Source organism: Chrysochloris asiatica, unplaced genomic scaffold (genome assembly GCF_000296735.1).
Source record: "Chrysochloris asiatica unplaced genomic scaffold, ChrAsi1.0 scaffold00010, whole genome shotgun sequence".
Taxonomy (NCBI): Eukaryota; Metazoa; Chordata; class Mammalia; order Afrosoricida; family Chrysochloridae; genus Chrysochloris; species Chrysochloris asiatica.
The window spans coordinates 21,305,526-21,318,708 of NW_006408528.1; the positions used below are offsets into that span (position 1 = coordinate 21,305,526).

A 13,183-nucleotide genomic window follows, 5' to 3' on the forward strand; every position below is an offset into this window, starting at 1 on the left:
CTTCTGAGGAAATGCCATATTGCTTTCCAGAGAGGTTGGACCATTTTGCAGTCCCACCAGCAATGCAGGAGTGTCCCAGTCTCTCCACATCCCCATGGCTTGGCCATTTCTTGACAGTTCATTACTTCAAATAAATTTGTCTAGTTCCTACTACATGCTAGGTACTATGCTAGACTGGGTTTTTAACAGTGACTGGGAAATACAGGATATCTGCCTTCATGTAACCTGCCGTCAAAACAGTAAGATGATCAATAAGGAAGTTGGGAAAATAGCAAGGAGGATAGGAAAGCAGTCATTGAAGAATTGAATGAAATTGTAGATTTTGTTGTGTATGCTCTGAAAGAATCAAAGAATGTGCTGATATGTTTAGGAAAGTCACATTTTCTTTAAACATGGTGGTCTGGGAGGTTCTCTGACAAGGTTTCATTTAGGCTAAGACTTGAAGGATAAGAAAAAACCTGTCATAGGTAGAGAGTCTTCAGAATTCCTGAGATAGAATTGATTTAAGCATGCATAAGATATTTAGCTGCAAACCAAGAAGGTCCATGGTTTTGGAAGGACCAAACTGATTTTACCTGATTTTGCCTACCTAGAAACTGCTTGACTAAACTCTAGTCAGGCTCAGGAAAGCATTTTAAATAGACAAGGCCTCAGTTATTAGTTCCCTCCAGAGGCAAGGTCAATCTCCATTCTGTACATTAGCCTGAACACGTACTCTAGCTCCAAGAATATGATATATGTATAAATAGCCAGGCAGCTCAAGGCCCGAGGCCAGATGTTTTCCTTTACCCTAGCCAAAGAACAAAGACCACCAGTCCTGACCAATTAAACTGTAACATCTCATAGTTTGCCAATTGTTAACCAATCCAAAGATTGTAAAGCTGAGAAACCTGAGCTGTTTGAAAATTCTATAAAAACCCTGCAGACAATGAATTCGGGGCTCTTTCCCTATTCCGAAATGTCGGATAAGGTTAGAGACCTGGCTCGAGCTTGATTAAACAACCCTTATGTATTTGCATCGGTACACGGCTCCTGGGTGGTCTTTGGGGACCCTGAATTCTGGGCATAACAGTTTGAGCCAGCCAGCTGCTCCACAAGAGATGAGGATTTCTTTTCCCAGTTTTAAAAGCCTCAGAAACCATATGCAGGGTCACTATGAGTTGGAACCGACTTGAGGGCACTTAACAACAATAACAAGGCTTGTGTAAGTGGAGCTTGATTGAGCAAGGGGAGGGTTGGGTAAAGAGAGGCTGTTGAATTTAGAAGGGGCCAGATTTTGTGGCCCAGTCCGTGGTGATGAGTAATGATTTTATTTCAAGGGCACAGAGGATCTGTTTTGTATAAAATAATTCTGTTCTCCTTAACTTAAAAATGATAATTTCTTCTCGTGTCATAAATATGTTTAATATTGATTTCTATTTGTTTAACCAAAATTGCATCTTGCTCTTAAAAGTGGCTAATCACATACTGATTAATAAATCACATAATACATGATAATTTCTAAATATCAGTATTTTTGTCATGTAATATTAGGAACTGCTACTTTAATTACCACTTTCATACTTGAGCTTTTAATGAATGAATGATTTTAATACCTGGTGTATATGATTCTTTCTTTTAGATTTAAAAAAAAAAAATTATAGTTAAGTATATCTAAAACAAAACAGCTGCCTGTCAGCAATGTTTTGCATGTACAATTCCATGACATCAAGTTGTACATCCTCACCACTGTACGTTTCCAGATTTTGAAAAGTGATCCTTTGCAGATAATGTTCCATGTCCTTAAGCAGTGACTGCTCCCTTCCCCCTCTATGTATTCACTTTTGGCAACAGCTAATAAATCCTGGGCTCTATACATCTGCCTATTCTAGATATTTTATATAAGTGAGATCATATATTTTTCCTTTTGTGACTGACTTATTTTACTCAGCATAAGGTTTGCAAGTTTCATATCTATGAGTGGCATTGCTGAATAATATGGTAATTCTATATTTAACTTATTGAGGAATCACTAAACTGTTGTTGTTATGTGCCGTGGAGTGGGTTCTGACTCATAGTGACCCTGTACAGGGTTTTCGAGGCTGTAAATCTTTGAGAGTAGAAAGCCTCATCTTTCTCCCACTGAACATCTGGTAGTTTCAAACTGCTAGCCATACCATTTTACAATCCCACTGGTAATAACAGTTGAAGGTTCCAATTTGTCCATGTCCTTGCCAACATCTGTTGTTTTCCTTTTTGTTTTTAAATCATGGTCATCTTGCTGGGGGGTGAAATGAGTTCTCATTGTGGTTTGATTTGCATTTCAAAAAGGCTATGTAAAAGGAGTATTGATTTTTTTCCCTCCCTCCTTACCCTTTGCTTTCCTTCATTTACTTTTTCTGGTGTCTAAATTATTTTCTTCCCTGTTGTTACTTCTTCCTATGCAAATGTTTCCTCTGGCTGTATGGGACAACATGATATCAGTGAAATGATTTCTACAATAGTCTAGGTAAGCAAGAACTGAAGTAAAGGAGATGAAAGGGTGAGACTCATAAGTGTTAATGTTCCTTAATTGTAATCATGCATAATTTATGTCTAGTACTACTTTTCTTCTCACATCAATGATTTATAAAATAGATGTACATCAACTATTTGAGAAACACATTTCTCAAAAAAATTTTTTTGATGTTGAAAGATTAAATCTGGAGAATATGGGATTTATAGTGTTGCAGAGGGAGAAGCTCTAAAATATATTAATATTCTATCACTGAAGTTTTCTTTAAATTTGGCCTTTAGTAGCGAGGTTGTCATAATTTCATTTAGCATGCTGTTGGAAATGTATGAAAATAACTAGTTTTTAAAAAGCTGTCATGAAAGCAAGAAAGAATGTGTCCTCATATCTGGACACTATTTGAATTGTGCTGTATGAGTACATAATTAACAGTGCAAATTCACCAAAGAAAATGAATGAATTTGCCTAATATTTATAACCATCTATTTTATGGATCAAAGACCACAGGATAGGAATCCTTTATGAAAGTCACTTTTCAATTTCAACATTTAATCATGATAAACTCCTTCTTTCAGCAAGACAATGTCCAAGATAAAGAAAATAAAGACAGCTTTGAAGTTGTTTTTGAATCCATTCGACTTCTCTAATAATTGTATTTTGGTTCATTATTTGCAAAGATCTTTTTTGTTTGTCTTTTATCTTTTACTCTGGACCCCATTAGCTTATCTCCACATCTCCTTAAACAGAATATTCTGCTGCTTAGACAAAGGTACAGTTACTGACATCATCTCCTTGAAATTTAGCATCAGAAATTAACAACTCTCACATGGTTAAAAGTACTTGGCTTCTCATTGGAGATAAGCTTTAAGTCATAAAAATTGGACAAGGAAACTTTTCAGTGGACTATAAGCATTGTTTTTGTTTGCTTACTTGCTTTTGCTACCTTTTGTTTAATTCCTTATATTTGTTCTAAGAAGCATTAATTATTAACTGAAAATCTCTAAATTTGGGTAAAATAGGTTGTGATGGGTTATTACAGGTTATAGATATGCTTTTTGATTCCCTCAACCTGGCGATAACTAGGATATCTGGACCTGGCCCACGCTGCTAAGTCAGAGGCCCTTACTCCAGCAATGAGCTTCTATAACATGAAAATTGCTGGCAAGCGTTGACAGAGAAAATGATCTATAGCAATGTATAGAATGGCTAAGGAAGGAGGACACTGATAAATGATGATGGATTATTATATCTCAAGCCAAATAATTATTCTAGATCACTGATTTTTAAAATGGTCTATGGAAATACAATAAATTATTGTCCATTTATTTTAAATGTAAAATGTATTACATAGCAATTTAAAGCTCTCAGAATGCTGTCACACATGTATCTTCTCATTTAGTACTCACAGCAGTCCCAGAAAGAGATGGGACAGGGAACAAACTGGCTGCAAAGCTTACTTAAGGCTCAGAGACTTACTTGTATTTAACATGTTCTAGAAGCACTGGACTTACATGGTTGGTTTGAACTGCAAGTCGGTGGTTCAAATCTACCAGCTGCTACTCGGAAACCCTATACAGGGTCACTATGGGTTGGAGCTAACTCGATGGCACTAAACAAACAAACAACAACAGAATTGTATCTACATTTTATTAAGAAATTACAGGTTTTCATGGAGTTTGTATATGAAACAGCATAAATTTGCTAAATATCTCTGCACTTATTGCACCATTGCTAATGCCCCCCAAATTACTTCATCTTCAAACCCCTCAGTTTCCTCTTCTGCCAAAAAAAAAAAAATAAAAATAGATGTAAGGAGAAAAGGAGAATATATATGTAATTCACTTGCCACAGGATTTGGCACATTCTAAGCACTCAGTAACCAAAATGATGACCTAGTGTGTCTTTGTATTTAAATTGATGCATTTTTGTAAAACTTGTAAGTATCTGATCATTTTTGTCCCTTCTCCTAGGTACAACAAAAATTTAGAAGAAGCTAAAAGAATTGGGATAAAGAAAGCTATCACAGCCAACATTTCTATTGGCGCTGCTTTCCTGTTGATCTATGCATCCTATGCTCTCGCATTCTGGTATGGGACCACATTGGTCCTCTCAGAAAAATATACTATTGGAAAAGTACTTACTGTAAGTCATATTAAGAAATGAATCATTATTAACAATGCTAATGAATATTTGAGTGGCTTTGGCTTCAGAATATGTTTTTGAGTAATACAAAGGGATTTACACTATTAGATTAAAAGTGGAAAGGAAACGAAATTCAATTCAGCCAATTTTGTTGTCATTTTTGCACATTTCTTGCACAAATTCTTCTGCAGCCCAAATAATACTAATGTTAGCAGTCTTTGTAAGGTAAATTCTCGATTGTTTAGATTGTTTCTTTGGTCCAAACTCATGGTTTAAGCACTTCACTTGTATTTTCTATTTTACTATTCACAACAAATGATAAAATACACAGGTTAACTTCTTTGCAAATTATGTTGGAATGGTAGCTAATCACCTGTTGTTGTTAGGTGCCATCAAGTAGTACCACCTCATAGTGTCCTTATGTACAACATAATGAAATGCTGTATGGTTCTGCGCCAGTCACATAATCATTGCCATGCTTGAGCCCATTGCTGTTGTCATTGTGTTAATCCATTTCATTGGGGTCTTCCTCTTTTTTACTGATCCTCCACTTTACCAAGCATGATGTTCTTCTCTAGGTACAGGTCCCTCCTGATAATATGTCCAAAGTATGACAGATGAAATCTGGCTATCCTGGGTTCTAAGCACTATTCTGGTTGTCCTTCTTCTGACACAAAGTTGTTCTTCTGGCAGTCCATGGTACTTTTAATATTCTCCTCCAACACCATAACTCAAATGCATTGATTCTTCTACAGTCTTCTTTATTTACTGTGAGGTATTGAAAATACCACAGCTTCGGTCAGGTGTACCTTTGTCCTTAAACTGATGTCTTTGCTCTTGAACACTTTAAAGAGATCTTGTATAGCAGATTTGCCTAATGCAATAGTCTTTTGATTTCTTGACTGCTAATTCAGTGAGTGTTGATGGTTGATCTGAGCAAAATGATGGCTATGATAGTTTCGAGCATCATTTATCATGATGTTATTTATTGATCGAATTGTGAGAATTTTTATTTACTTTACATTGCAGTGCCACCCATACTGAAGGCTGTGGCTGTTGATCTTCATCATTAAATATTTTAAGTTTTCTTCACTTTCAGCAAGCAAGGTTGTATTATCTGCATATTTCAGGTTGTTAATGAGCCTTCTTCTAACCCTGATGCCACATATTCCTTCATATAATTCAGATTCTCGAATTATTTGTTTAGCACACAGATTGAATAAGTATGGTGAAGGAAAACAACACTGGTAAACAACTTTGCTAATTTTAAGCCATTCAGTGTCCCCTTGTTCTATTTGAATGACTGCCTCTTGGTCTATGTGCAGGTTCCTCATGAGAACAATTAAGTGTTCTGGAATGCTCATTCTCCACAATGTTGTCCATAGCATGTCATGGACCACACAACTGAAAGCTTTTGTGTAGTCAATGAAGCACAGGTAAACATCTTTCTTGTATTCTCTGCTTTCAGCCAAGATCTATCTTATGTCAGCAGTGATAGCCCTGCTTCTAGATCCCATCTGAATCCAGCCTGAACCACTGGTAGCTGCCTGTCAATGTACTGCAGCAGCTGTTTCTAAACTACCATTAGCAAAATTTTACCTGCATGCAATATTAATGATATTGTCCAATGATTTCACATTCTGTTGGGTCACCTCTCTTTGGAATGGGCACAAATATGGATCTCTTCAATCAGTTGGCCAGGTAGCTGTCTTACAAATTTCTTGGCATGAAGTAGTCAGTGCTTCCAGTGCTGTCTCAGTTTGTTGCAATATTTCTATTTGTATTCCCAGAGCCTTGTTCTTTTTCAGTGCCTACAATGCATCTTGGACTTTTTCCTTCAGTTCCATTGGTTCTTGATCATATGCTACCTCTTGAAATGGTTGAATGTTGAATATTTCTCCTGACTCTATGTATTCCTTTCATTTTCTTTTGATACTATCTGCATCATTCAATGTTTTGTCCACGTTATTGTTGTTGTTAGGTGCCATCATATCAGTACAAACTCATAGCGACCTTATGCACAGCAGAATGAAACACTGCCCAATCCTGGGCCAACCTCACTAGTGTTGCCACGCTTGAGCCCATCAATGCTGCCACTTGGCCAATCCATCTCGCTGGAGGTCTTCCTCTTTTTCTCTGACCCTCCAGAATCCTTCAGTTGGAAGTCAAGTCTTGATTTTTTTTTCTTTAGTTCTTTCAGCTTGAAAAATGCTGAGTGTGTTCTTCCCTTTTGGTTTTCTAATTCTAAGTCTTTGCACATTTCATTATAATACTTGACTTCTTGAGCTACCCTTTGAAATTTTCTGTTCAGCTCTTTTACCCCCTCATTCCTTCTCTTGGGTTTAGCATCTCTTCCTGAGAGCAAGTTTCAGAGTCTCTTCTGACACCCATTTTGCTCTTTTTCTTGTTTCTTTTCTTCTTAATGACCTTTTTCCTTCATGATGTTCTTGATGTCATCCCCCAACTCTTCTGATCTTCAGTCATTAGTATGTAATCATCAATTTGATCTTGAGATCTCTAAATTCAGATGGGATATGTTCAAGGTCATATATTGGCTCTTGTGAACTTGTTTTAACTTTTCTTCAGCTTCAGCCTGAAATTACATGTAATTGATGGGCTGTTCCAGTTTGCCCCTAACCTTATTTTGACTGATGATGGAGCTTTTCCACCATCTCTTTCCACTTTGTAGTCACTTTGATTTATTTGTATTCCATATGGTGAAAGTCCATGTGTATGGTCTTCTTTTATGTTTTTTAAAGAAGGTATTTGCAATACTGTATTATGCAAACTCAGCATCATTTGTATCGACCAAGGCTATATTTTCCAACTACTAATCCTTCCTTTTTGTGTCCAACTTTTGCCTTCCAATTGCCACTAATTATCAATACATTTTGATAACATTTTTTATCAATTTCAGACTGAAGAAGTTGGTGGAATTCTTCAGCTTTATTGGTTGGTGTGCAAATTTTAATAATAGTTGTATTAACTAGTCTTCCTTGTAGGCATATGGATATTCTATTACAGACAGCATTGTACTTCAAGATAGATCTTGAAATGTTCTTTTGGATGACGAATGTGACACCATTCCTCCTCTTCAATGTGTCATTCCTGGCATAATAAACCATGTATTGTGAGATTAAAAATGTCCTATGCCAGTCCATTTCAGTTCACTAATGCTTATGATATATTAGTATTTATGCATTCTATTTTACTTTTGACAACTTCCAGATTTTCCTAGATTCATAATTCATACAGTCCATGTTCTGATTATTAATAGATGTTTAAAGTTGTTTTCTCCTCATTTTGCGTTGTGCCCCATCAGCAAATGAAGGTCCCATAAAATGTACTCCATTTGTGTCATTAAGTTAACTGTACTTTGAGGAGGCAGCTCAAAGTCGTATTTTGTGTGCCTTCAACGTACAGGGTTCAATATTCTGGTGCTCTTCATCATGTTTCAATATTCAATATTTTGGTGCTGACAGTACTCCTCTACTATTCATAAGGTTTTCAGTGATTACATATTCGGAAGTAGTCTGTCTTTCCTCCTTCCTAGTCTTAGTCTGGAAGCTCAGCTGAAACCTGTCCACTATAAGTGTCCCTGCTGGTGTCATAGCTTCCACAAGTACAGCAATATTCAGGCCACCAGTATATGACAAAATGACAGATGAATGGTGGCTCTAAATACCTGTAGAATCATTAATCTGGACCCATCTGAAAAGAATTATGTTTATTGATTCTCCACATTACAGACCTTTGTACAAGCATAGAAGGTTTGCTTTTTGACACGTTCTTCTTAGGTAAAACACAGTGAAATAATTCACAAACCAAGCTCAATATATTTCTTGACCTAATAAAGCATGTAATGTTAGGAGTGTCAGTAATTTCATTTTTCATAGGATAAGCACAAGTGTATTGAATTAATGATAGAACATATTTTATTTATTTACTTGAACCAATCCTCTTTCTTGGGAACCAGATATCCTTGGGAACCAGTTAATATTTACTTCCTTTGTTGCCTCTTCCAAAATTTGTTCAGTTAGGAGTGACTTTTGGCAAAACAGATTTTTTACTAGGATGATGGTGCTGTGGTTGATACTGTGTTCTCATAAAATACGCATTCTATATTATAGATAAGAAGTTTTAAATACAGTGTTCTTTGAACCCAAATCTGCCTCACAAACTGGAAACATCCCAAATCGTGAGCAAGAGCTCAGGATTTGGGATCAAATTGACTCAGTTCAAATCCCAACTATGCCACTTTTATTAGCTGTATGATTTGGAGGCACCCTTGGCCTGTTTGCCCCTCTGTTATCTAATCTGCCAAATGGAAATAACAAGAATAGTGTACCCTGACTTTAGTGTTGTTGTAAGGACTAACTGAGATAATGAATGTAGTATCACATATCAAAGTAACTCATATATAAATTATTGGGTAATTGAATTCCCGTGTGATTTAGAGACTAATGGTAACATTAGTTCTCTTTAAATCGCAAGAAAAATAAAGTCAACTCTTTACCAATAAGAAATGATTTGTGCAAAACAAAAGACCCAAAGCCTGTATATCAAATCTTAGTGTATACTATGTGGTGTGGAAAAAAGACTGAACTCAAGAAAGAATAGTCCCTAGGTGTGTGTGCTTAAAATGTACAAAATATTTTCATATACATTGTTTTTCAGATACATTTGGTTTCTAGGTAGGGAGAGCAGATGGAACTTGCCTGTTTTTGCAAGTGAAGAATATAAGACCCAAAAACTATAGGAGAATTGCCTAAAAACATATAACCAGTTAGTGCCAATCCAGGCCTTCTGACTTTCTTCATGTTTGTTTTCACTCTGCTTTGCTGATGGTCTAAATGGAAACTCTTAACCATTGAAATAATATAAAAATGTTCGATGATAATATGCTGGTTCTATAGAATTTGTATTATGACTTCATTGAGCATTTAAGACTGATTCTGCATTTTAATCTGAGAAGTATTTAAACTCTTATTTTTTTTTTTAGCATTCAATATTCACATGGTGCTTTGCCACTTTAAACTTGATTAGCTGTGTTAAAAGAAAAAGGAGGAAGAACAACAACAAAATATGTGTTACAGACTAAGTAACTTGGTATTTTTATTTCACTCTCCTCAGGTTTTCTTTTCTGTATTGATTGGAGCTTTTAGCATTGGACAGGCATCCCCAAGCATTGAAGCATTTGCAAATGCAAGAGGTGCAGCTTATGAAATCTTCAAAATCATTGATAGTGTAAGTCTAAAGTGGTGGTTTATCCACTTACCTAAAAGTCTTTCCCATTCAGGATAAATTTCCCTATCATTTTCTCCAGCGCTCCCAAAAATGTCACTAAAAGTGCTTATTGTAAGTGAGTAATCTTCTAAATTTTTACTCTATTAGAAGCCAAGTATTGACAGCTATTCGATGAATGGGCACAAACCAGATAATATTAAAGGAAATTTGGAATTCATGAATGTTCACTTCAGTTACCCATCTCGAAAAGAAGTTAAGGTACAGTGATTTATTGGATAAAGAGTTTCTAATACTTTCTTTAAGAGGCTGTGAAAAATATACACATTTTAACTTAGTATTAAATTGTCAATTCATAGATCTTGTATCTGTCAATTGCATTAGTGTTTGTTTATTTCTCATTTGTCTTGGTAGATTTTGAAGGGCCTCAACCTGAAGGTTCAGAGCGGGCAGACAGTGGCCCTGGTTGGGAACAGTGGCTGTGGGAAAAGCACAACAGTCCAGCTGATGCAGAGGCTCTATGACCCCACAGAGGGCATGGTGAGATGGCTTGTACTAGGCTAGATACTGCTGTGATCAGCAGCTATGACTGTAGGTCTCTCTGATATTAAAATCTCAACTCTGGATGTGTGAAAATCACTTTTTTATTTCAGGTCAGTATTGATGGACAGGACATTAGGACCATAAACGTAAGGTATCTGCGGGAAATAACTGGTGTAGTGAGTCAAGAACCTGTGTTATTTGCCACTACAATTGCAGAAAACATTCGTTATGGCCGTGAAAATGTCACCATGGATGAAATTGAGAAAGCTGTCAAGGAAGCCAATGCCTATGACTTTATAATGAAACTGCCTCAGGTAAATTGCCTTTCATCTTTGTTATGCCAACAGTTAAAAGAATAGAATTCTGGCTTAATAAATAATTAGGAAGTAAAGTCCTAACATAGGAGGAACCTCTTAAGAAGCAAACTCAAAATTACTTCAGATTTTAAAGTTTTAGCTGCTTCTATTTGTAGTAGACATATATATCTTTTAAATTGGAGTTGGTTATTTCTAAGCTTCATGGAATTGGAATATAGAGTCTGTGAGATTGGGGTGCTTTATAGGATTATTTCTGATATTTAGATATGAATTTAGATACTTGTTCTTTGCTAAATCCTTTTGCATGTTCTTTGTTGCAGAAATTTGACACCCTGGTTGGGGAGAGAGGGGCCCAGCTGAGTGGCGGACAGAAACAGAGAATCGCCATTGCAAGAGCCCTGGTCCGCAACCCCAAGATCCTCCTGCTGGACGAGGCCACGTCAGCCTTGGACACTGAGAGCGAAGCAGTGGTGCAGGTGGCTCTGGATAAGGTCTGTGAGCCTCAGTTTAAACGGACTTGATTTATAAACATAAGAATATTCCACTGCTAATTCCTCTTAATATTGGTCTTATCAAAGAACAAGACCAAATCTCTGAAAATTTTAAGCAAAGAGATTTATTGAAGGATATTACAACTGAAGTTAGGTAACAATTTACAAATTAGAAATTGCTCCAAAATGAGAAATGCTTTTATATAGAGAAGTTTTGAGAAACAGTAAGTTTCATACCTTAATATCTGTAAGTCATACCTCTATTAATCTATAGACTCCCCACGCTGGAGCTAGCCTCTGCAAGCATTTTGCGAAAATGATTTTATTTTGTTAAGCATGGGAATAGCTTGTGTAAAAACATTTTTTTTTTCTGAGAGCAGCTACGGTTCTGCCTTCCCTCCTCATTAATGTGTGCGCAACTCGAATGCCTCTTATTTTTCAGGACTGTTGTTGTTGTTGAGTTGTTAAATGCTGTTGAGTTGATTTCAACTCATAGCAATCCTGAACAGGGTTTCCAAGAAACAGCTGGTGAGCTTAAACTGCTGGCCTTGTGGTTCAAACCAACTTTGCAGTTCAGCACATTAACCCACAGTGCCACACCAGTATTAGTGCAATACCAAATGGAGTTCAGTTTGCAAGTTGGGCAGATGTCTCTCCTATACCAACCATCTAGCTTTTGGGGGCACGCCTACAGTCTAATAAAAGAAAAGGAAATTTCCAATAACTGCTAAGTGATTCCTTTAGATATTTAAATAAAATTCATCAGGCTTCTTTGTGTCTTTTCTGTTTAATTTCTGTTTCTTTCTTTTGTCTTTTAAAAAGTTGTTGTTAAATGTCATCTAGTAGGTTATAATTCATAGAGAAAAGTAGAGATAAAGAAATTTTTATTTAAAGGTATTTGTAAACCTTTAGAATTAAACAGTTGGTCTTCGTGTTGCTCTTGAAAACTTGGCAGTAGAAACCATCCTGCTATTTAGATTTTGTGAGTTTGTATTGTAGTATACTCACTCCTCATTTATCCACATGGTTAGATTCCAAAGACCAGGTTCTCATTCAAAATGGACATACATTTGTCTTTTGTTTAATCTTTAGAAAATAAGGTCATAGAACTAAGAATTGTTGTTGTTGTTGTTGTTGTTGTTAAGTGCCGTCGAGTCGGTTCCGACCCATAGCGACCCTGTACAGGGTTTCCGAGGGTGTAAATCTTTACGGGAGTAGAAAGCCTCATCTTTCTAAGAATAGTTAAGATTTATTGGAGGAGCATGGTGGCTCTGTAGACTAAGCACATGTCTGTGAACCACAAAGTCGGCTGTTCGATCCCACCAGCCACTCTATGAGTGAAAGGTGAGACTTTCTTCTGCCACAAAGATTTAAAAAGCCTTGGAAACCCTATACAGGGTCAGAATCAACTCAATGGCACTTAACGACAAGATGTACTGTTATGCTCATCTCTGTGACCTGTACAGTATGGCTTATTCCTTTGGAGAAGGAGGATATGAAGTTGGATAAAGTCAGGCTGTGTAACTAGAGGACCCATGGCTGAATCTCTTCACCTTCCTCTGTATGTTGGGTTAGAGCTTTTCTCAAGAAATTGCCTTTTGGTCTCCACTCCCACCTGCAAGGCCTGTATCCAGGATCCTGGACCCTGCTCTGGGAACAAGGCCACCCACCTGGGGAGGGGCAGAGATGCTATGATGTATGTTTGAAACCTACCTAATCCCTGAAAAATCATTCTACTGCCAAAAGAGTTTGAAATTGTTGCAAATTTTGAGTCCATGTAACTCTTTCACCAAGTTTAACTTTAGTGCTTGGTCTCTGGCATATGTTGCAACCAGACTAGTTGTGTGAGGGAATGTCTTCACATTCCCTTTTTTTTTTTCTTAAATGTTTTATTGTGAATTATGTGATTGTTTACATGGGAGAACATTAGTTTTACATTTATTCTATCGTATATC

At 36.7% G+C, this 13,183-nt stretch overlaps 1 protein-coding gene across 1 annotated transcript in view; it reads left to right on the forward strand.

Annotated features, from left to right (window-relative positions):
- ABCB1 (ATP-binding cassette, sub-family B (MDR/TAP), member 1) overlaps positions 1-13,183 on the forward strand; it is a 127,860-nt gene that overhangs the window by 65,635 nt on the left and 49,042 nt on the right. Inside the window, exons 10-15 of the mRNA XM_006834398.1 lie at positions 4,462-4,633; positions 9,767-9,880; positions 10,028-10,138; positions 10,292-10,417; positions 10,531-10,734; positions 11,058-11,228. Of these exons, the coding sequence (XP_006834461.1) occupies positions 4,462-4,633; positions 9,767-9,880; positions 10,028-10,138; positions 10,292-10,417; positions 10,531-10,734; positions 11,058-11,228 (898 nt within the window). The remainder of the gene's footprint in view (positions 1-4,461; positions 4,634-9,766; positions 9,881-10,027; positions 10,139-10,291; positions 10,418-10,530; positions 10,735-11,057; positions 11,229-13,183) is intronic.